This window comes from Scheffersomyces spartinae, assembly GCF_019049425.1.
Source record: "Scheffersomyces spartinae strain ARV_011 chromosome Unknown scaffold_8, whole genome shotgun sequence".
Taxonomy (NCBI): domain Eukaryota; kingdom Fungi; phylum Ascomycota; class Pichiomycetes; order Serinales; family Debaryomycetaceae; genus Lizanozyma; species Lizanozyma spartinae.
In genome coordinates, this window is record NW_025065055.1 from 400,323 (window position 1) to 423,045 (window position 22,723).

The window sequence follows — 22,723 nt, forward strand, 5'->3', positions numbered from 1 at the left end:
ATCTGATTACATTAAACCGGATCCTTATGGCGTTGAATATTGCTTCAATTACTTGATTGAGACAGAGGATGATGAAACTTGTTAGCACAAGTTATCAGTATCAGACTCAATTACTATTGCGCAAAGGAACATCGCAACATTGCCCAATAGAAACTAGTTACTCAAGAATAATTTGAGGATATCCCCGTTAAGCTTGAATTTGAACGCAACGCCTACGGAATACGGAACTACTATTCCACCCGACTTCGAATTCCTTGTTATGCCTTAGAATGTGTTTCATTTTGCGAATAACGTCAAGGGAAGATACCATATGCATCAAGGGAGCAATAGTGAGAAGATCATTATTACTATTGGATAAGCTAATTCTACCTGGTGCACCTTACACTCAAATGTAGTAATCAATATTGCCGAGACAAGCCAAATACACAGAAGCATGCCTTCTAAAAGGATTACCTAATTGTGTAACCCATGTTGACCTCAATGTATCCACTAATAAATGCAGTAATCAACTGAGTTGATATAGAATAGATTATTCTACGATGTATCTAATTATGATCTCAGATTTTAATGTATTTATAGCTTTGTATGATTATTGGTGACCAAACAATCGTATCAAGCTTTAAACTGTTGTGCTCGAAATTGGGTACTGTACGGTTTTTGCACCCATCAACTTTGGGGTGTTATAAGAAAGCCAACCTCTTAGTATTCTGCGTCCAATTACATCCATATAGAAGCAGGGCCAGTCTAATCAATTTTTGCAAGTATATAAAGGTGTAAACCCTTTGTACTGGGTAGTAATCGAAGCCAAATATACCACCTCAATAATACAACCAACAAATGCAACAATCGATTACTTCTTTAGTGTCTCCATCATCCAAATTATGACTATTAGCATAATTGATGCTGCTGCCTTTAGGAACCTAAAAATTATTCCCAATATTTTAGATGAATGTATTACAAATTTCGATTGCTGAAATGAATATTGTGGTGACCATATATATGCCTGAACGATTTTGAGTGCATTTGCAGCTTTATGGGGTTACGACAGCGGACAGAATACGATACAAAACCTTTTTACCGATCTGCTTGAACTAAAACAATTATATTACGATGTGAAGATTAACAGAGCTTTAACTCGTTAATAATTAAGAATGGAAAATGACGCCTGTGGAACATCTTTCCTTTGCTTTAGGACTCACATCATGATGGTTTACGTGGGGTTTTCACAATGGTTTTTGATTCGAGATTAGTTAGCGAGAGCACGCGCAAGTACTTATAACGTAATATAGCCTCTGATTATATATGAAACCACTAACAATAAGCACTAAAGGAACCTAATGAAGCAACTTGAAAGTAGTATAAGGGTAATCAAACACCAACTCTTTTCCCTAACCAGCGCTACCATAAACACAACTGTCCATTTCGCACGACCAACTTCTGAAAATTTTTGATCTTGCAAAGTACCATAATTGGAGAGCTAGTGGTCTTTAAGACGTTTAACCGTTAAACAACTTAATATATTCAATATGCTTTCGCTTGGAATAAAGTTCAGAGACAGTGCCTTGAATGGAGGGGCACGTATTTTGAACAGTATTCGTGAGAGTTCTTCCTATTTAGGATTCTTAAAGCCTAACGTTGGTGCGGTGGTTAGCTACAAGAGATTAGGTAGAGGTCCTGCTTCTGGTAAGGGTAAGACTTCTGGACGAGGTCAAAAGGGTCAAAAAGCAAGAGGTAAAGTTCCACAGTTCTTTGAAGGTGGTCAAACTCCTTTTTACAAGAGATTCCCTATTGTAGGTTTCAAGAGGCCACATAGAAAGGTTTACCACGAATTAAAGTTGGAAAGAATACAAGAGTTCTGGGATAATGGAAGAATTCCCTTAGAAGCTGGTGGAGATTTGACTTATAGAATCATGAAAGAATGTGGGTTGTTAACTGGTAGCATGAGAGATGGTGTTAGAATCATGTCAGATGGGAAAGAAACTTATAATGTTCCATTAAACATTGTTGCATCTAAGGCTACTGGAGGATCCATTTATGCTATTGAAAAGGCTGGAAATAAATTTACTGCCATGTACATGACTAAATTAGGATTAAAGGCACATTACAAACCTGATTACTTTTTATTAAAGAAGGGTTATTTACCCTTACCAGCCAGACCCACTCACAGAAGAGACATTGAATACTACTCAAACCCGGAAAAGAGAGGTTATTTATTACAAGACAAATCCATCTTTTTAGATTACGTCTCTGATGTGACCGCAAGAAAGATCTCTGCAAGGAAGAGTGCTTTGGATAGACAACTTGAAAATGCTGAAACCAAGAGATTCTCCAGTTATGGATCTCACAAGGTCGTTAGTCTTCAAGATCTCTGATTGGGAGACTATAATTATACATATCTTGTACATATTAGAATAAATAAATTAAGACATTTAGTTTATGTAAGTGTCTAATCAATAGGTGTGGTTTCAACATCCACATCAACATAAGTCTGGAGTAACTTCTCGACTATATCTTGAACCTGATGAAGTTGGACAAAGGCTGTTGTGTTAAAGGAATAGTTGTATTTGCGTAGGGCAAACAATGCTGATTTGTATGTGGTATGGTATATTTCTTTGATGGTGAGTTTATCGTTGACTGAATGAGAAGGGTTTATAGATAACCCACGGATTCTTAGGCCACTAAGAATAAGCTTATTAATGGTTTGTTCGACTTGCTCTGTTGATGAGAGTACCGTCTTGGTGGCGTTCCCAGAGGATGTATTTGCATCAGTTGAAACTGTATTACTCATGAGAAATGGATTGATAGACAGTTTCCTTTTCTGGAGCACCTTATCGAATTTAGATGTACTGGGAATGAACGACGATGACGAGTGAGCTACTGGAGCTATAGTCTTCTTCTGCTTCGCTATATTGCTATTGTTGCTGTAGCTGTTGTCGTTATTGTCGTTACTGATACTTGCTACTTCCGCTTGTGTGTACCATACATCAACTGCTGGAAGTGATGGTAAGGGAGGTCCGCGTTCTAGGTCAAGCACTATACATGTTAACGTCTCACCACCCGTGACCCTAAATATCAATAGAGTGTTCCCATTTAGAAACCCTCTACCCAAAACACCGTCAAGAACAGCTTCCCATCCCATTACAGATTCTAGATACGTTTCGGTGTTGGTGTTCTCTGTATAAACCGTGAAGGAAGTTGCGACCACCAAGGCCAATGGGATTCGCAGACACTCAATAGGGCCCTTCAACTCCGCATAAGAACCCGAAGAAGAAGCCGAAGCCGTGGTAAAAGCCGAAGTGTCGTTGCTCCATAGTTGGACATCTTCGTGTACAATGTTCTCAGTGCTCTGGAGCGACACTGTACCCACTTGTCTCATACATAATAATTATAATAACGTAGGGTTGGTTTATGAATGATATTTGTTAGTGAGATTATCATTAACTATTTCGGGACTTCATCCAGTGACAAATTTTTAAGGGTGTTCATCTCAGCGAGAAATCAAACAGGAAAGGCAAACACCTTTGGCCACGACATTCGTTAAGTAAGGTGGAAGCATATATATTATACACTAACTGTTATATACATTATATAGTAAGAGCTATATATATACATTATACAGTGACTGCCACATAGTATTCAGGGTCTAGTGGATTGAACCCTTTGTTGTAGCTGTTGTTTGTTGTATCTGGCTACCCTCATATTATGTCTATGTTGAACCCTCTGTCTAAGACCTATTCGGTCGCTAGGGTCTATGCTGACGCCAACGAACAAAAACCTAGGGAATACTGGGATTATGAAAACTATAAAATCAAATGGGGTGACATTAAGAACTATGAAATCATATCTAAAATTGGAAGAGGTAAATACTCAGAAGTATTCCAAGGTGTTAATGTGGTTAATGATCAACCATGTGTTATTAAGGTATTGAAACCGGTGAAAATGAAGAAAATATATCGTGAAGTTAAGATTTTAAAGAATTTAACCGGAGGTCCAAATGTTGTTGGATTATTAGATTTGGTACGAGATGAACAAAGTAAGATACCGGCACTTATTTTTGAAAGAATTAATAATGTTGATTTTCGAGTACTTTATCCTAAATTTGCTATTGCTGATATACAATATTATTTCACTCAACTTTTAATTGCATTAGATTATTGTCATCTGATGGGGATTATTCACAGAGATGTTAAACCTCAGAATGTCATGATTGATCCTGTTCTGAAGAAATTAAGATTAATTGATTGGGGTTTAGCTGAATTTTATCACCGGGGAATGGATTATAATGTACGTGTTGCAAGTAGATATCATAAGGGACCAGAATTGTTGATTAATTTACAACAATATGATTATTCATTGGATTTATGGTCAGTTGGTTGTATGCTTGCAGCCATTATATTTAAGAAGGAGCCATTTTTCAGAGGAGATTCTAATAATGATCAATTGGTTCAAATAGCGAGGGTTTTAGGAACAGCTGATTTGATGAGTTACGTTAACAAATATGGAATCATACTTTCCAGTGAGTATAATGGAATTTTGGGTAACTTTACTCGTAAACCATGGGCCAATTTTATAACCAAAGACAATAAACACATGGTGAGTGAAGAAGTTGTGGATTTCATTGACAAATTATTGACTTATGATCATCAACTAAGACCTACAGCCAAAGAAGCCATGCTGCATCCTTTCTTTCTGATATAGAAGGATGTTATAGTTTAAGTTAGTTAACCACTACTGTATTTAATCATATCTAAGTGTCTAATATTTAATTGAAAGAGAACATAATCAATGGAACACAGTATAACACAGCTACTACATTAAGGTAGTTCACAGCTGAGTATATCGTGCACAATTCAGTGAGAAACAGTTAGCACAGTACAGTGCAGTATATCACAGTCCACTGTTATACAGCACGGTACAGTGCCGTACAGCACTCGTATCGTACGAAATACGTATCTCATCACATTACCAAATTGAGATACTTGTTAGCAGTTTCCGTCGAACCCCACACAGGTATTGGAGATGCACGTAGTGAGTTACATACGCGTTTTGGAACAAAGCCTAATTTGTTAACTAATACGTAAACGGAGACACGATTTAAAAGTGTGTGGTAACCTAACTCGGCAAGACCATCTCGGTTAGGGGGTTATTCTACCCGGGGACTCCATGGGGTTTATATCTGACTTGAAGAAGAATGTTTGGGATGCTTCATCTTATCTCATTATAGATGGTCCACAGTAACCATGATAGGGACTACTAATACTGCCAGTGCGACTACTACTAACACTAGTACTACTTCGGGTAATTCAGATTGGATTGCATCTCAAAAGAAGACATTACTTCGATGGGTAAACTCTAAATCACCTTCACCAGTCAAAGATCTCGTTACTGATTTGAGAAATGGCCTAGTGCTAGTTGAATTAGTCACCCAGATTCCTATTGCTGGTACCACATTTGTTCTTCTGCCTATCCACAAGAACCCTACCTTTAAGTTACAGATGGTAGAAAACATTCAAGATCTTTTAGACTATTGTCGCTTGATATTGAAGATAAACACAACTGGTATATCTGCCGACGCCATAGTCAATGGTAATGAGAAACTAGTGCTAGGACTTGTGTGGTTACTCTTTATCAACTCTTCCGCGTTGACCATATCTCAACTGTCAGACCATGGGGGGTTTGTCGAATTGAAAGGCATCATTGTCAACTGGGTCCAAAACATCGCTGCCAAAAAGAACATCATCATATCTGATTTGAGTAAAGACTGGTCTTTGGCTCGTGATTGTAGACCCGACCTAATACTCTTTGAGATCCAAGAGCATTATTGTCCAGGAAAGTTATCGCTATGTGATAACCCAGTACAAAACTTGGCCAACATTATTACTTTTGCTGAGACTTATTTAGGCATTGCCAGATTAGTAGATGTGGAAACGTTCATGGACTTGATACCTGATGATAAGTGTGTTTTAACTTATTTAGTAGAGTGGTACATTGTTATGGAAACAAAAATGGGAGTAGGCCAACTGGAAGAAGAAAAAGTGGAAGCTCCTTTGGATCCAATGATAGAATTCCTAATACAGACTATTCGATTAAAGAATACATATGAAACGAAAGCATTGAGATACATAAACAAAATCAACTCGTTGTTACCGAGAATTGCACGCAACTTGGAGTATTTGAGTTCTTTGAAAGCAGACAATTTTTCAGTGTTTATACGTGACAGCAAATGTGATGACAATGATGGAGATGAAGTTGATGATGATACCGAAAGGATTATATCTTTGACTGCGCCATTGGATGACTTTATGGGTGTAACTGAGGGTTACGTGCTGTATTTGGACGGTACATTAAATGCATTGCTTGCTACAGATTATTCAGAACTACAATCTTTAATTGGTCACATCAACAACAACTTGCAAAAATGTGGACTAACATACGACCCACCTAAATTTTATACCCCATTGTATCTTGAGGGAAAGTATTTACTGCTTAAGCAACAAGGAAACCAACTACACCGGAAAATAAGTGACTCCATTATTACACTACAAAGAAGTTTGACTAAAGGGGACCTTTATTCGTTAGTTGAGAAAATAGAACAAGCATTTTCCAGAAATGACCTTGATCCTGACTTGAAGGAGCACTACATTAAGATTCTTTCTTCTGTGGAGCATGCAACGGGAGTATTAAAAAAGTTAGATGTGATTTGTGGTATTGTCAACTCAAAGAGCCAAATCTTTGACACGATTCAATCGAAGGATGAACTGATCACCCACTACAATACTACTACTGCTACTACTACTACTACTAATAAAGACCTTGGTGTTTCTGAGTCTACTTACAAGTTATTCCGTGAGAAGTTCCTACAAGGTAATCATTTCACAGAGCAAGAATTATTGAACTGGCTTCATAGAAATGCAGATGAAAACTTGGATGCAATTCTTCTTAAACAATTGCTTCGGCTGGTGCCGTCAAAGTCACTCGAAAAACACATGGACTCAGACTTCCTGTTGAGCGATGGCAGCGATCATGATAGTGACGGAGGTCACAGTAGTAGCAGTTCACTTTTCGATGGGATTCAAAAGAAGATAGAAACAAAACTATTTGGGTTTGACAAAGTATACGATACAGAAGAGTTCTTAATGAGAGTAGATAATGGGTTTAGGGTCTAGATAACATAAAGTGTATTCTATAGCAATAATATATGGTTTGGTAGTAGTATGTGACTATGTACAGGTCTCGATGTAAGCCAACATTTGATGAATGAGACAAGAGAAGAGATCGACATTGCCACATAATCACCTGTTCAATCAGAAATGACCGAAATCACCATTGAAGAACCGCTTACATCTAATGTACGTCCTGCTACAGATGCCTTAATCACTATTCGAGTAATTAAATCTTTCCCATACAGAAATGTGAAGAATTATATTTACAATGGCATCAACTTGAAAGAAACTTCACCTCAACAGCTTTTGACAAAGATAAAGGAAATTATAAATACCACCGGTGCATTCAGACCATATAGAAACGTCGATTATGATACGTTAAAGGTGTACACACATGCACATGGTACCAAATCCATGCATTTAGTAGTTAACTTTGACCATGATGATGATTGGGTGCTTGTTGGACATGGAATTGAAGGTACAGAGAAGACTTTATATGAGTTGGGAATAGATAATGAGACGGAGTTGAGTTTGTTCAAATGGGAAGACTACGAGACATATAAAGCAAACCCCGAAGAGAAATGGTAAATGTATATATAATAGGCATTTAGTAATAATATCAAGCAAGTGCAAGGTAGTAGTTAATACTGCACAAGATGGCACAATTTTTCCAAAAAAATAAAGAAGTAAGGAAGTATGGTAATGATGACTCCGGCGTGATTCGAACACGCGCATCTTACGATAACAGAACTTGAGTCTGCCGCCTTAGACCGCTCGGCCACAGAGCCCTTACTTGAGTAAAAATAGTATAAAGTAGCCCTACTAGAATTCCAGACACTAATTTGTCAGAATTATATTGTATGTATAGACAAGGCCATTAATTACAAAGGCAAATTGGACGCTTTATTATATACCTTTCTCTCGTCAGATGCTTCAATAAAGAAATGGAACTGCCAAGTGTGACGGCAATGATCTGATTGGACCCAAAAGAGTGGTAGCGCAAAAAGAATATCCTTCCATTGGGAGATTCTAAGTAAAGGGGTTAAAAGGAAAGAGTAAGAACACTTCGTAATATTTCTATTATGATTTTTTTTATTATTAGTAGCATATTATTATAATTAGACAAAAATACTGTCCCTAGGAGCCTTGGCCATACACACCAATATGCCTGAACCAGTCAAATTTGAAGAAATAGCTTATATGCCGTCAAATTTTAACATGACACACAGAACACAACAACTTCACTACCTTCCAGAGCAATCTTTCTTTTCTCCACTCCACTATATCACAATATTAAGGGTTGCTGTTTGGATGCATCACCCCAGCTTGCAATTATAACTGTGCTTGCATTAGTTTCCCCTATACTTAATTTGTAAATAAGTAAACATGCACTAAATTGGTAGTGTGAATACGACGATACAAATGCCAATTGAGAATTGGGTATGTTCAAAATCCCAATTAGTCCCACTACTTCCACAATACGAACAAGAACATAGTAGACGACAACTTCCCATAAGCATTCATTCTTCAAAGTACCAATGCCGCTAGTATTTAGAATTAATATACTAGCATCATGTAGATGAAGTTGCTCTGTAAATTGGTATGAACCGCCTATAAATATCTACATCGATGAAAAAAAATTTAAGTTTTTACACGTTGTGGTTGCAAATTTCCAAACGCACCATAAAATTTCAGCTTGTGTCATCCCCCCACCACTAGATTGCTCGACGAAACTTCGGGCAACAGAAGCGGAGCACCGAATTCAACAATATGGCTGTGTCATGTTACATAAAAAGACTTACATACACAAATTGAAAACCTTACAAGGACCTGGAATTCAACATAACTCAACGTGTATTTATAAGGGGGTTAACCCCAGTGTTTTAGAAAAGGAATTCGTGGTAAATTTTCACTATAGCTATTGTCTTGTCAATTGTCTTATTTCCTTTAATTAATTAATCTGTGAATAATGTCTTCTTTACTTTCTGCTGCTACAAGTGGTGCTGGTTCTGCTGGTTCTGCTCTTACAAGTGCTATGGGTAGTATGACTTCTGCTGCTGTCAGTGGTTCTTCTTCCATGTCTGCTTCTGCTGATTCCAAGTCTTCATCTTCTGGTGGTAAGATGAGTTCTATGCTCAGTTCTGCTGCTTCTGGTGGTAGTTCTCTTATGTCTTCTGCCACTGGCTCTTCTTCCAGTAAGGCTGAGGGTAACAACAACGCTGTCGCTGGCATGGCTGCTGCAGGTATGGCTGCTATTGCTGCCTTGATCTAAGCAAGGATGAACGAATGAAGATGTTCTAAGAGTTATAAGTTTTTAATATTAAACATTTTATTATTAATATGTTAGCTGTATAAGAGTAGTACTCTAGACACTATCCAGGTAGCGCCGTTCTCGGTAACTGTACAGTCTATAGCAACATCAATGATCAAGCACTTGAGATGGGCAATAAGTAATACCACTCTTGTAGCTAGTTATGGATAAGGTCCGAGGGAAGTTGGTGGATAACCATACCAGATGTGAACACTATCATAGTGAACTAGATATTATTGCATTGAGGTTCAAATGCTGTCCTGAAACATATTACCCATGTTTCAAGTGTCACCAAGAAACAGTAGACCACCCTCCCCAAAGGTACAATGTTGTTGATGATAACATACCGTTGGTGCTTTGCGGACAATGCCATTGCGAGCTCACATTTCAAGAGTACACTTCCAATGGATACCAGTGCATTCGTTGTCATAGCTTGTTCAATCCAGGCTGTGCATTACATTACAACCTTTACTTTGAAGGAACTACTGACAGTAAGAATTGATATCATTTTTTCTTTATTGTTCTCCCATCAACAAGAATGACAACAATTATACTTCGCCTCCAATATCTTATTCATTCAAAGTATTAGAAGTATCTGAACATTGTTATTGATGCTGGTTGGTAGTAATTAACCTGATGTACTGTATTCCATGTTCGAGCGCTACCAGTCACACTGGGCCTCGTTTTAGGTGAGAACAATTTTTTTGAAAGTGACCCGCAAATACTTAAATTGTGGGGTGGGCGTATTTAAGGATTGATAATCAAACCTCTGTTCATATTGGTAGTACGCTAATAATAACCAATAGGAAGATTATATATGATAATTGTTACAATATAATATTGAATCTATTATTATTATTATTATTATTATTACAATGTCCAAAACTTCTATCATTATATCCAACTTGGATAATAACATATTCATTACCAAAGGCGTGAAGGGTATGACTGTACCTGATTATCTCAAAACAAGAGTATTGCAAGATTTCACTAATGCTGAAATGGATTATTGGTCGAATTTACCATTTCTTAATCGAATAGTGATTATATTGAGAACAGAAGCAACTGCTTCGAAAGTACGGGAGCTTGTTACAGAGTTACTAAAGGAGTTATCTGTAGATGCACTGATAACTCAACAAGAGAATTTATTGAGACGACATAAACTGGCTGATAACTTGGATCGAGAGGATTTCAACCAATGGGAGGAAGAGAATTCGGCTTTTATAGATTACAAAGAACCAGAACCTCATCTTTCACCTAAATTGCCATCAGACGATCTGATGCTGCTGAACAATGAGAATGTTGATGTTGGTGGCGTCCCAAGACGGAAGCAATCAATTACAAGAACTTTATATTCTCCTCCTCCTCTTCCAACTACAAGTACTTCTTCACTGCGTCCAGATTTATCTGTCAATATTCCTGGTGATCGTTCGTATTCTCCTCAACAATCTCCAACTGTCACTATAGATGAGGTTTAGTATGGTCACAAGATACGTGTGTATATATTTATCAATAGTGAATGAATACATAATTGCATAGAGTTGAATTCTTATCAGCATGAACCGCGCACGACTTATTCCCACTAGTCAACGAATTTTAATTACACTTGCCCGTCGAAATCTTTCACTGATAACAGAGAGTGCAAAACCAATTAGGCCAACCGTCTCTCATCATCATAAGAACAAAGGATGAAGGTTTCTGATATTGTGTTGGCTGCTTTTCCAGTCTTAGCAGTTGCTACCAATGTATGGTCGCCAGAACCTACGGACAAAAGGGAAGCTAAGTTCTCTGTTTTGGAAGACTATTTGGATTATGTCTTGCAAATTAACACTGAACAAACACCACCTGATTGGAAGTTCACTTCCGAGTTGCAACGTGAGTTTGGAGATAAATGGAACCATTTGATTGTTACCATGGATGACTATCCATCATTCGACCAATCCAAGCTTCTTTCGCGTTCTCACCAAGAAGATGTCGATGAACATAAGCTTGAAGCAATTATTCAATCATCTTCATGGAAATCCATGACTCCAAGCTTGAAATCAGCACATAACAAGTACCTTCTGAAGTTTTCAGGATTTGATAATAGACTACAAACTATTTGGAACTACGCTTCAAATTCTCCTAAAGTTATGTGGTCCAACAATGACTACGATTGGGTGGAAAATATCCCTATTGTTGTGGATGAACTTTCTCAATTGGTTAGAATCACTGAAACAGTCTCAAAGGCGTCCAATCCTAGGGAAGGAGAATCGTTTGTGTTCCATTCTCAAGCTCTTAGATTAATTTCTGAAAAATATGGAAGAAACAGTGATGAATTGAAGCAATTAGAAGTTGATTTGAAGAACTTATTGGAAAAATTGACTCACAAGTTCAACGTTTATCTTGTTAACATTGCTCCTAAACATACAGTTGAAGAAATAAGTAAACGGAATGAACAATTGGAAACAGTATTCAAACGTGTTGAAGATACTTCCTGTTTTAGTTCTGAAGAAGCTTGTCAAGTGTCTACATCTAATTGCAATAACCATGGTGTTTGCACTATGTCCAAGTCCAAGGGTTGCTGGTCATGTTTATGCTCTCCTACTGTTGATAAGAAGAAGGGAACCGTTTCTTGGGCTGGGTATGACTGTAGTAAAAAGGACGTATCGTTTCAAGCAAACTTGTTTATCTGGACTGGTATTGCTGCTACATTAGTCATTGCTGGTGGTGTTAGTTTTTTGTTTTCCTTGGGATCTGAACCTCTTCCGGGTGTATTGGACGCTATGACTAAGAAGAGTACTTAGATTCACCACACCTGAGACTCTTGAAAAAATAATAATATACATCATATAGTGAATGGCTATGCGTTAAGAGAAGGAATGCAACAGTCACAGTAAAGACTTTGAAGCTACTTTGAGGCTATCTAATTTAAGGACTAAAATCGTCTTTAATAATGGCCTTATTTTTTAAACTAAATATGAAACAATTGTCACGTGACCTCCGATTCGAACACCCAATGCTAGTATAAACCATCACTTTACAGAATAATTGGATCAAGTTAATCATAAAGCTAATTCTATTTAGCTTCAAACATGGCTATGGTTAAAATGGTAAGAAGACCACTTGCAACGGCATTTGCACTTGCTATACTATTTGGTACGTTCATCTTCATGATGAGTGGACTGGATCGTACCATAGAGTTAGCTAAAGATTCGTTAAGCACAAGTTCCAGTTCCGGTGCCCAAGTATCCTTAGCGGCTACTACACCCTTTATGCCAAAGATGGCCAATGAAACATTGAAGGCAGAATTAGGAAATGCATCATGGAAGCTTTTCCATACGATTTTGGCTCGTTATCCTGAGACTCCCTCTGAAGATGAACAAACTTCACTTCGTCAATACATTCATTTATTTGCACAAGTGTATCCCTGCGGTGACTGTGCCAGACATTTTATAAAGCTATTAAAAAAGTATCCTCCACAAGTAAGTGGACGGAAAGAAGCTGCATTGTGGGGGTGTTATGTCCACAATAAGGTGAACGAGAAGCTTAAGAAACCAGAATATGATTGTACTAATATCTTGGAGGATTATGATTGTGGATGTGGTGATGATGAGAAAGAATCAGATTTCACCTTGGGTAATGAGCTGATGGAAAAGAAGCGGAAGAAGACAGATAATGCGAAGGGTAATAAGATGTTTGCTTTAGAGAAGGAAGAACTTCAAAAAGGTGGTTAATATAATACTACTACTAACAGTATTATTATTACTGCTACTCTATTGCACAAGTGTATATCTATTAGAGAATGTTATTAACTGAATTAAACTATTGTACAACACCCTGAACTACTCTGAGGCTTCCTCATTTGGTACTCAGCATACAGACGATATTTAGTTGGTTCATTCCCTCCGTGGTCAGGAATAAGAAAGTCTCGAGTCTCCTCGCAATAAGTAATGATACTTGATACATTGGTGGTTAGCACAAACAATATTGCTATTATTATTATTACTATTATTACACATGAATTTAACGTATACTCACCCTCGACAAGCTTCTGATGAAAGGCACCGTTCTTGTTGTAAACTTTGGATCAACCGGGCATTGAACTCCTGAATCCTATGGAGCTTCAACCGTGCTATTCTTTCACTTACTTCTAAATCCATAAGTCCAGAGCAGAACTGAGTAGAACACAACACAACTGGACAAACAGAACGTAATAGAGCAGGGAACACAAGCGTTGAGAAAGGGAGGGGAGCCTTACTTATATTTATACTATTATCACTCCCACCACCTCCCTAAACCACACATTAATAATAATATTATTATTATTGTTCGTTTGGAAGGCTTATCAACATCTGTAACATACACATACAAGAGGAAGGACTACCACATCAAATCATGGGAGCGCCACCAATAGCCTATACCCTTATAAGAAGAATAGTAATAAGATGATGCAAATGCTAATGATGGTGGCTAAGACGACGGTATCTCTTTTCCGTCTGGTGTTGATGCGGGAAATCAACACATTAATACCGGGAACATGCTGCAATGCATTTAACATAGTGGACTGAGTACCAGCCAATATTTGACGTTGATGATAAAGTTCATCCCTTGTAGCATAAGCCAGTTGAAGCAAACGATCAGCAAGTGAATTGGCGTTGTCAGCACGCATCAGTTCATCTAAGGCATAATCTTGAGTATCAATTTGTTGCACTCGATTCTTATGAGCCGTGAGGTCCAGTTGTAAGTTATATAAAAGGTTATGACGATTTCTATCTGCTTCGATCTGAGCCGTCATTCTTTGGAACGCTTGTGCGTGTGAATTGTAGTTATCTTTAAGACGGGATAATTGAGAGAGTTTTGAAGATGGAAGGGAGATATCAATTTCCAGAATGGAATTTAATTTTGAAAGCGCTTGTTCTGTTGTGGAAAGGGAAACCTCAATTTGATGACGGAGTTCATTTTCTGACTCTGACGGTTGTGGTTCTGCTTCAAGCTTGGAGTATTGACCAAGAAGAGATTCGGTTTTGTTTTCAAGCCCAACTATTTGAGTACGAAGAGTATTGAACGTTGACATTTGGTGATGTTGACAAAAGACTTTGGTTGTGGTGGAGTGTATTGTGTGAGTGTCTGTCTTCAGTTTGAAATAGGTTATGTGGTGTGTATATACAGGTGCGAACAGGAGTAGTAAATAAAGCTTCAGTCAAACCATATATGCCCAGGTCAGGTCTACCAGTCGTATTGTGCAGTGCTCACCTGAATCTTAAAGATGTATAACGTTGGACTAGCAGTATCTTGAACACCAGTTCTTGCATCACATTATTAACTGATGAAAGGAAAATTGTTCATACAACCTGAGCATTGACGTCATTACATACTACAAGTACATATTGCAAGTACACTATACCAGCTAGTTATAACAATGTATGTAGCTAATTTGTCATAGTCTCCAATATGAAGTATGCCTGATGTCGGACCGGAAGAACAAATCGGTAGCGCCACAACCTGCATATACACCAACCAATTAAACAAACTTGTTCAGAAACTCCCTACTACAAAAGTTAAAGCAATTATCATCGCTACACTGTTTCCTTTGGTCCAATTGAGTCCAATATAATGCTTTCCACTACTCTCAGAAATAACACCCGTTTCGCCGGTAAAAGGGCCGTTTCCGCTGCCACTGGTGCTGTTCGTACCAAGGTGTCCCTTCCTGATTTGGATTGGGATTACGCTGCTTTAGAACCTTACATTTCTGGACAAATTAACGAGATCCACTACACCAAACATCATCAAGCTTACGTCAACGGTTACAATGCCGCCATTGAACAACAAGCAGAAGCCAAGGCTAAAGGTGACGTCAAGAAGACTGTTGAATTGCAAAAGCTCATCAACTTCAACGGTGGTGGTTACACCAACCATTGTCTCTTCTGGAAGAACTTGGCTCCCCCAAAGCAAGGTGGTGGTGAACCTCCATCTGATGAAAGTGAGTTTGCTAAGAAGATCATCGAGCAATACGGTTCTTTGGATGAATTGAAGTCAGTTACCAACAGTAAGTTAGCTGCCATCCAAGGTGCTGGTTGGGCTTTTATTGTCAAGAATAAGGAAAATGGTGGTACTTTGGATGTTGTCACTACTGCTAACCAAGATACTGTTACTGGTCCCTTGGTTCCATTGGTGGCTATCGATGCTTGGGAACATGCTTACTACTTGCAATACCAAAACGTCAAGCTTGACTACTTCAAGAACATTTGGAATGTTATCAACTGGAAGGAAGCCGAAAAGAGATACTTGGTCAATTAATTATAGACAAATATATATAACCATATATATATGTGTATATAAATGTCGTTAGTAGTCAAAATGTCGCAACACCTAATAAATGAGCTGCACGTTTAGGATCAACCATCTCTTCATCTTCTTGAAAAAGCTTATTTTCTTTACCTGATTCCTCTTTAAGCCTCTGTTGTTGTTTCTCTTCCGCTAAGGATCGGAATGACCTGGAGCTCCATGAATCTCCAGAAGATGATTGCGATTGAAGAAGATTGTGTTTAATAGTACTAAGATTATTTCGATTTAATCGTGATAATCCTCCTTTATCATCAACCAATCGAACATCAAGTCTGATACTTTCCAAATGCTTTAAAACCTTTCTATGATGATCCACTTTATGTAAAGTATAATTCTTAATCAATTTTTGGAACTTTAATTCAGTGGACTCCAATATTTCTGCCTTTTCAAAGATCATCTCGCCAGATATTCTTTTCACTTGTAAACTAAGCGACTCTTCAGCTTTAGTGGCATATTCCAAAGATCGTAAAGCTTCATCTACTTTTATTGGGTCTAAACTTGCCCTATTCTTGATCTTAATAGCTTGAGCTCGTTTACTTCTTGTTTGTTGTTCAGCTTGATTCAACTCACGCATTATCAAATGACGATTGGTTAATGCTTCCTTTATTTGATACAAGTTTTCAGACATATTCCGAGCCCCATCTCCAAGAGTACCCATATCTGTAACACATTCTATCAAAAATAAATCAGATTGAATATGAGTGATCTTACTTAATTTCTCCCATAGATTCTTCATTCCTGGATGCATTGTTTCAAACTGTGAAAGATTAAGAAGCTTATTCCCTAAATCAAACAATTGAATGGATAATTGTTTCTCCAGCTTGGTGTGTCTATCCAAAATCTTGTATAACTTCAGTGTTTCCAAATACATGTTTTTGATTAGTGGACGGAAATCTGAAAGCTCATTATAAGGATCATATGGTACACTCAATTGTTTTAACGTCTTTCTCATTAACCCCGTGGCTACCAGTGTCTTCTTATTGGAGTTTATCACGGAATACCCAAAATCACTCTCAATAAAATATAAAAACTCCTCGTCCCGAATAAGAATGCGATTCCGGGAAATGGTATCAAACCATTCTTGCCATACACTAAGCAATTGCTTGGTCTCATCTTCACTACCAGGTGGATAAGAGGTAACACTCAGTGGGAGTACAGGAACAAAGACCTCCAAATTCGATACAGTTAAATACTTATTGAACTTGACTACTTCATTATATGTTCGACGAACATTAACATATTTCTCTTGACGATATTTGGGCAAACCTTTAACCGTAACTTCAAATCTTAATATAGGGTTCTGAGGCTTGTTCTTCTCAATGGCCTTCATCTCTATACTCATCAGATATTTCTTGGTATATCTTTCTGGAATCAACCGTTTAAGCTCGATCTCGCTCAACTGACCTTCTTCAATCTCAGTCTCCTTATCTTCTCCACTTGGTAGTCCTTGTGCTGCTTGTGCTGCTTGTGCTGCTTGTGTCTCCCCTTCATTCTCAGACGTCGTGTCCTCAAGCGGAGGAGCAGGTGCGATATCAAGCACCGATGTGAAGGGATTGTTATCCTCAAAGTCTCCGGGATTGTATGGTACACTCGACGACATTCTGGATCAATGATTATAGTAGCAGATTAAGTTAGTAGTAATAGTAGTAGTAGTTTTTCTGACGTGGAAATTCAACTTAAACTTTCAAAACTCCTGGCGACTGCATACACTACAAATCTAATCTATACACCCGGACACCAACTGTCTAACTCTAAGCCCTATTACAGCTATTCTTCATTACTTGTTTCTGATAGTTTTTTATTAACCATTTTAAGAAGAACTGTATCACTGTCGTGATCATCAACTTCGTCTTCGTCATCATCTGATATTTCAACAACTTCCTTATCGTTATCCTTTTCCAACGTCTTCCTTTGTTGCGCTAAATACTCATTGTCTTCGTGGATAAAGTTCTTGATCTTCTCAGGAACTGTAAACTCATTTTCTTCAAAAAAAATACTCTCTTCAACATATATGAGCAATAGTGGACTCTCCATAAGGTACCTAGCCATGTTCTCACCTATACTTTGTTGAATAGACTCAAAGTGAAGGCCAGCTTCGTGGATATAATCTCGAAGAGTCCCTTTGGCAGTCTGTAGTTCCCTAACATATCTCCAAGAATCAGAAGAGTGGGTCTCTCGAACGTAATATTCAACAGGTGAAATAATAATCCCAGTCAATATAAACTTTGGAGGCTGTTCGATATTGTTATGTTTCAAATATGCCATGACATTGTCAAAGTCTTGTATGTCCAAACTAGCATATTTATTGCTTCCAGTCATAAGCTGATGAGAAAGTGTGGATTTCTCTTGTCTCAAAGCATCTTGGATTTGAATTAAATCATTTCTGGCATCTTCATCGGCCATAGAATCAATAGCCCTAGCCATAAGTTTACTCACATTGAACCCTTCAAAGGATGTCAACCCCAGTAATTCCTGATTTTGTGATTGTCTTTCCCTGGCCAAATCCTCTCGCCTTTGCTTCATCTTATCGATGATTTCAATATACTTGGTAGCATATAAATGTGGATACAAATACTCATCTATTTGAGTATCTTCAGGTATAAAACTATCATCACCATCACGACTGATACTGAAGGATAATATCGGAGACACATATGAAAAACTATGGGTTTGTTCTTCTGTTAAAAACACTTTGTTAAGCCATTGCTGTATACTACCAGACTCACCAAGTACTTCGCTATCCAAGCTAATACTAAGCAATTTTACTGGGTCTTGAGGTCCTTGGATTTCTGATTGGAATAAGTGGCTCAATGATGCTGAATTGCTTGAAACAGCTTGATAGCTTTCGTCCAAGTGTCTATAGAAACTAAGCAACAGGTCCAGAACATCATCTATATTGATAAGGTTTTGTCTTAACTCCAAGGGAATGTTCTCCGATAGGAAGTTCCCAACCACAAAGGGCCTTTTAGAATCTCCCGAACGAAGATACGAAAGCAAAAGCTGTAAAAGTATCAAATATTCTACCGTTTTAGAGTCTCTAAGATTTGGATTCAGGGCCTCTGTCTTCACAATAGTAGACTTCTTACGGAACCATTCAGGATTATAGACCAACAGGTGTTCAGGTAACAACAAGTCAAAGATAGCCTTATCAAATACATTCAATTGACCTAAGATAGTGAATAATGGGGCAACATAACCTTCTAGAAACTTGCCATTGGCCAAAACAACTGGTGAAACTACCTCATCCTCTTTAGGGAGAAGTTTATGAGGGTCATCAAAGACTGAAGGCTCTGGGGTCTGGTTCTGGTGAACATTATCATATGGATAGCGACTACCAACATCTCCAGGAGTTTGCAGTTGACTTCGTGAAATTTCATTAAAATCGGAGTCCAGTACTTCGAAAGCATCTTGAGGGGGAGCAGACTTAGCAATGTTATCAGTATCGTTATTATCAGCACCACTATCAACATCAGCATCAGCATCAGCATCAGCATCAGCATCAGCAGCAGCTTTATGTACTTGATAAGATGTCATTACTCCCATCTCTTGGATGCCATGGGTATATTGAGACAAATCAGGGATATCATCAGGGTTACTGATTTCCACTGTATCCTGTTTGATATTGCTGGTGGTAGTAGTGGGAGTAGCACTCTGAGGGGCGATATCTCCACACAAATGCAGAATTGCCAATTCAAGCTGATCATTACATGTAACAAGAGCTTGCACGGCTTGAGACCGTTCAAACCCCATGTTGACCAATTGCGTCACTTTATCAGCGCTCATGTTGTCTTTATGGGAAGGTATACGTATATGTATATGGGGTAGCGGTTCACGGTATGTTCAGTTGACTTTTTCGCATACAAATTGGTGGAGTGGCATTCAATCGGTCGACCTAACATTCGTTCATTCGACACTCAATTCGACCCCTAACATTCACACAATTGTATTCAGTTGTCAACCATGACTCATTACATAAGCTTGTGTAATCTGACGTATTGTTATTGTTGTATCGGTGTGCAACAACTGCAGTATTAAGCTACACCATAGACCGAGCCTCTGCATATGCGGCTTCGTATATCACGTTCTATCTACAAGTACATTACTACATGTCAATGTCTATGACTATACTTACCAGTGTATCAGTGTATCGGTGTATCGGTGTATCAGTATGTCAGTGTATACCTCTAATGTGCTTATTACTGAGTAGTTCTATATTGCTTCTTGAGACTTGACTCACTTGTAACTCATGCCTAACATATACTGGCTTCCTTTAAACTACTAATGGATGATTCTTTCCATTTGTAGTTTTCAAGCCGTCTCAGTACTAATAGCAGCCCTATCAAATAGTAGTACAGTAGTAAGGCTACATGAGTCACGAGTAGTGTCCGGGTAACCACTTGAAATAGGGAAGTGGAAAATTTTGAGACCGTACTTTATGAAGGCATATAGTAAGCCATCTCTTCGTATGTTAAGTTGGAAACAATTGTTTCAACCTATTAAACGAGCCGTTTACACCCGTCTGTTACCATACTACTGCGGAAGAACACCGGTTGTGCCATATAACTTTAGAAACATGAGCACATCTGTTAACACTATTGAAAACAGCTTATCTAAGTTGGGTTTGGAACAACCTGAATCGCTCCCTGAATCTCATCCTACTTACAATGTCGTTGATGTATTGAGAAATTACATCTCCAGTGAGTTGAGTCGTATCTCTGGAGTTGAGAAAAAGATTATTTTCGAAGCTTTAGATACTCCAGCTGTCTTGGAAAAGGGTGACTTGATCATTCCAATTCCTAGATTAAGATTGAAGGGTGTTAACCCTAAGGAAAAGGCCGAAGAATGGGCAAAGGAATTCCAAGCAGGTAAATACTTGAGTGAAGTTAAAGCTGAAGGTCCCTTTATGCAATTTTTCTTTGCAAAGGATCTTTTGTTTAATTTGGTCATCAAGGATACCTTAACTAGAAAAACTGAATATGGTTGTTTACCTTTAGGCCAAGGAAAGAAGGTTATTATTGAATTCTCGTCACCTAACATTGCTAAGCCATTCCATGCTGGTCATTTAAGATCAACTATTATTGGTGGGTTCTTGGCCAACTTGTATGAGAAGGCAGGTTGGGAAGTTGTTCGTATGAACTATTTGGGTGATTGGGGTAAACAATTTGGTTTATTGGCTGTTGGATTTTCCAAGTATGGTTCTAAAGAATTGTTGGAAACTGACCCAATTAACCATTTATTTGAAGTCTATGTTAAAGTAAATAAGGACATCACTGAAGAAGGTGAAGATTCACCCACCAATGAAGCTGCTAAACAATATTTCAGAAGGATGGAAGATGGTGATGAAGAGGCTTTGAAATTGTGGAAGAAATTCAGAGAGTTATCTATTGAAAAGTATATTGACACTTATGCCCGTCTTAACATTCACTACGATCGTTATTCTGGTGAATCTCAAGTTAGTAAAGAAAAGATGAAGAGTGCCACTGATCTCTTTGAGGAAAGAGGTTTAATTCATATTGATAGAGGAGCCAAATTAATTGATTTGACCAAGTTCAACAAGAAATTAGGCAAATGTCTTGTGGCCAAATCCGATGGTACTTCGTTGTATTTGACAAGAGATGTCGGTGAAGCCATCCAACGTTACGAGACTTATAAGTTTGACAAGATGATTTATGTTATTGCTGCTCAACAAGATTTGCATTGCCAACAATTTTTCGAAATTGTTAAGCAAATGGGTTTCGAATGGGCCAAAACTTTGGAACATATTAACTTTGGTATGGTCCAAGGTATGTCTACTCGTAAAGGTACTGTTGTCTTTTTGGATAATATTTTGGAAGAAACCAAGGACAAGATGCATGAAGTTATGAAGAAGAATGAAGCCAAATATGCCCAAATTGAAGACCCAGAAAAGATTGCTGATTTGGTTGGTATTTCTGCTGTTATGATTCAAGATATGCAATCCAAGAGAATCAACAATTATGAATTCAAATGGGAAAGAATGTTATCCTTTGAAGGTGACACTGGTCCATACTTGCAATATGCCCACAGTCGTTTGAGATCTGTTGAAAGAAACAGTAGCATTCCTGAATCTAAATACATTGAAGCTGATCTTAGTTTATTGACTGAACCATGTGCTGCTAACTTGGCTAGAATCTTGGCTCAATACCCTGATGTTATTCAAAGAGCTTTGAAGACCAGAGAACCTTCAACCATTGTTACTTACTTGTTTTCTTTGACTCATGTTGTTTCACAGTGTTATGATATCTTGTGGGTTGCTGGTCAAGAAGAGGATTTGGCTACTGCTAGATTGGCATTATATGCTTCTGCTAGACAGGTGTTGTACAATGGTATGACATTGTTGGGATTGACTCCTGTTGACAGAATGTAATTATATATTTAGAGATAATAAAGCAAAGCATCTATTTATCGTACTAGAAGTTAGCGCACTGCGTGTCATGTGATCACGACTTCAGCTAATGGATTACAATGTATGATTCATATAATAACAATACATAAGCAAGTAATGGCATGAGCTAACTTAAGTATAAATGAAAATTCTTGTATGTTCATATATATATATATATATATATATAGTTTACCATATAACTTAAGTGTTGATACATTCTTGCTTCTTCATGCTTCTTCATATATATTTTCTATGTCACATGACACGCGAACTTAAAGCTCTTTCCCTCACAATGTTTATCTCTAATACTACACACCACAACCATCCGTCTTAGCCATACCAATCCAATACAAACAAGGCAAATGAATACGGCGGCAGATGTGTGCCACATTGAGCTGAAGCTAACCCGGTTCAAAATAGCCGAGCTCAAAACCCTTCTTCGGTCTCTAGATCTCCGAATAAGTGGAGTCAAAAATGATCTAACTAAGCGAGTATTAGAGTTCATGAATGCCGGTGATC

At 38.0% G+C, this 22,723-nt stretch overlaps 13 protein-coding genes and 1 non-coding gene across 14 annotated transcripts; 10 read left to right on the top strand and 4 right to left on the bottom strand.

Annotated features, from left to right (window-relative positions):
* Positions 1 to 1,526: 1,526 nt before the first annotated feature.
* Positions 1,527 to 2,372, top strand: MRPL10 (mitochondrial 54S ribosomal protein uL15m; the record flags this gene model as incomplete). Its single annotated transcript, XM_043195608.1, has 1 exon — positions 1,527 to 2,372. One exon carries the CDS (start codon positions 1,527 to 1,529, stop codon positions 2,370 to 2,372), a length of 846 nt encoding a protein of 281 aa, XP_043049781.1.
* A 1,330-nt stretch (positions 2,373 to 3,702) lies between these two features.
* On the top strand, positions 3,703 to 4,698 carry CKA2 (casein kinase 2 catalytic subunit; the record flags this gene model as incomplete). Its single annotated transcript, XM_043195609.1, has 1 exon — positions 3,703 to 4,698. One exon carries the CDS (start codon positions 3,703 to 3,705, stop codon positions 4,696 to 4,698), a length of 996 nt encoding a protein of 331 aa, XP_043049782.1.
* A 542-nt stretch (positions 4,699 to 5,240) lies between these two features.
* Positions 5,241 to 7,166, top strand: ABP2 (Abp2p; the record flags this gene model as incomplete). The annotated part of the gene is made up of 1 exon (XM_043195610.1): positions 5,241 to 7,166. One exon carries the CDS (start codon positions 5,241 to 5,243, stop codon positions 7,164 to 7,166), a length of 1,926 nt encoding a protein of 641 aa, XP_043049783.1.
* A 144-nt stretch (positions 7,167 to 7,310) lies between these two features.
* On the top strand, positions 7,311 to 7,751 carry KQ657_004956 (uncharacterized protein; the record flags this gene model as incomplete). Its single annotated transcript, XM_043195611.1, has 1 exon — positions 7,311 to 7,751. One exon carries the CDS (start codon positions 7,311 to 7,313, stop codon positions 7,749 to 7,751), a length of 441 nt encoding a protein of 146 aa, XP_043049784.1.
* Positions 7,752 to 7,869: 118 nt separating this feature from the next.
* Positions 7,870 to 7,951, bottom strand: KQ657_004957. Its single transcript has one exon. It is a non-coding gene; the product is annotated as a tRNA-Leu (tRNA).
* A 1,181-nt stretch (positions 7,952 to 9,132) lies between these two features.
* KQ657_004958 (uncharacterized protein) lies at positions 9,133 to 9,435 on the top strand (the record flags this gene model as incomplete). Its single annotated transcript, XM_043195612.1, has 1 exon — positions 9,133 to 9,435. One exon carries the CDS (start codon positions 9,133 to 9,135, stop codon positions 9,433 to 9,435), a length of 303 nt encoding a protein of 100 aa, XP_043049785.1.
* Positions 9,436 to 10,349: 914 nt separating this feature from the next.
* KQ657_004959 (uncharacterized protein) lies at positions 10,350 to 10,952 on the top strand (the record flags this gene model as incomplete). Its single annotated transcript, XM_043195613.1, has 1 exon — positions 10,350 to 10,952. One exon carries the CDS (start codon positions 10,350 to 10,352, stop codon positions 10,950 to 10,952), a length of 603 nt encoding a protein of 200 aa, XP_043049786.1.
* A 210-nt stretch (positions 10,953 to 11,162) lies between these two features.
* On the top strand, positions 11,163 to 12,260 carry KQ657_004960 (uncharacterized protein; the record flags this gene model as incomplete). The annotated part of the gene is made up of 1 exon (XM_043195614.1): positions 11,163 to 12,260. The coding sequence occupies one exon, from the start codon at positions 11,163 to 11,165 to the stop codon at positions 12,258 to 12,260; it is 1,098 nt and encodes a 365-aa protein (XP_043049787.1).
* A 288-nt stretch (positions 12,261 to 12,548) lies between these two features.
* Positions 12,549 to 13,190, top strand: KQ657_004961 (flavin-linked sulfhydryl oxidase; the record flags this gene model as incomplete). Its single annotated transcript, XM_043195615.1, has 1 exon — positions 12,549 to 13,190. One exon carries the CDS (start codon positions 12,549 to 12,551, stop codon positions 13,188 to 13,190), a length of 642 nt encoding a protein of 213 aa, XP_043049788.1.
* A 689-nt stretch (positions 13,191 to 13,879) lies between these two features.
* Positions 13,880 to 14,530, bottom strand: KQ657_004962 (uncharacterized protein; the record flags this gene model as incomplete). The annotated part of the gene is made up of 1 exon (XM_043195616.1): positions 13,880 to 14,530. One exon carries the CDS (start codon positions 14,528 to 14,530, stop codon positions 13,880 to 13,882), a length of 651 nt encoding a protein of 216 aa, XP_043049789.1.
* A 539-nt stretch (positions 14,531 to 15,069) lies between these two features.
* On the top strand, positions 15,070 to 15,753 carry SOD2 (superoxide dismutase; the record flags this gene model as incomplete). Its single annotated transcript, XM_043195617.1, has 1 exon — positions 15,070 to 15,753. One exon carries the CDS (start codon positions 15,070 to 15,072, stop codon positions 15,751 to 15,753), a length of 684 nt encoding a protein of 227 aa, XP_043049790.1.
* Positions 15,754 to 15,808: 55 nt separating this feature from the next.
* VPS17 (retromer subunit) lies at positions 15,809 to 17,401 on the bottom strand (the record flags this gene model as incomplete). The annotated part of the gene is made up of 1 exon (XM_043195618.1): positions 15,809 to 17,401. One exon carries the CDS (start codon positions 17,399 to 17,401, stop codon positions 15,809 to 15,811), a length of 1,593 nt encoding a protein of 530 aa, XP_043049791.1.
* Positions 17,402 to 17,568: 167 nt separating this feature from the next.
* On the bottom strand, positions 17,569 to 19,584 carry KQ657_004965 (uncharacterized protein; the record flags this gene model as incomplete). The annotated part of the gene is made up of 1 exon (XM_043195619.1): positions 17,569 to 19,584. The coding sequence occupies one exon, from the start codon at positions 19,582 to 19,584 to the stop codon at positions 17,569 to 17,571; it is 2,016 nt and encodes a 671-aa protein (XP_043049792.1).
* Positions 19,585 to 20,374: 790 nt separating this feature from the next.
* On the top strand, positions 20,375 to 22,186 carry KQ657_004966 (arginine--tRNA ligase; the record flags this gene model as incomplete). The annotated part of the gene is made up of 1 exon (XM_043195620.1): positions 20,375 to 22,186. The coding sequence occupies one exon, from the start codon at positions 20,375 to 20,377 to the stop codon at positions 22,184 to 22,186; it is 1,812 nt and encodes a 603-aa protein (XP_043049793.1).
* Between the last annotated feature and the right edge of the window lie 537 nt (positions 22,187 to 22,723).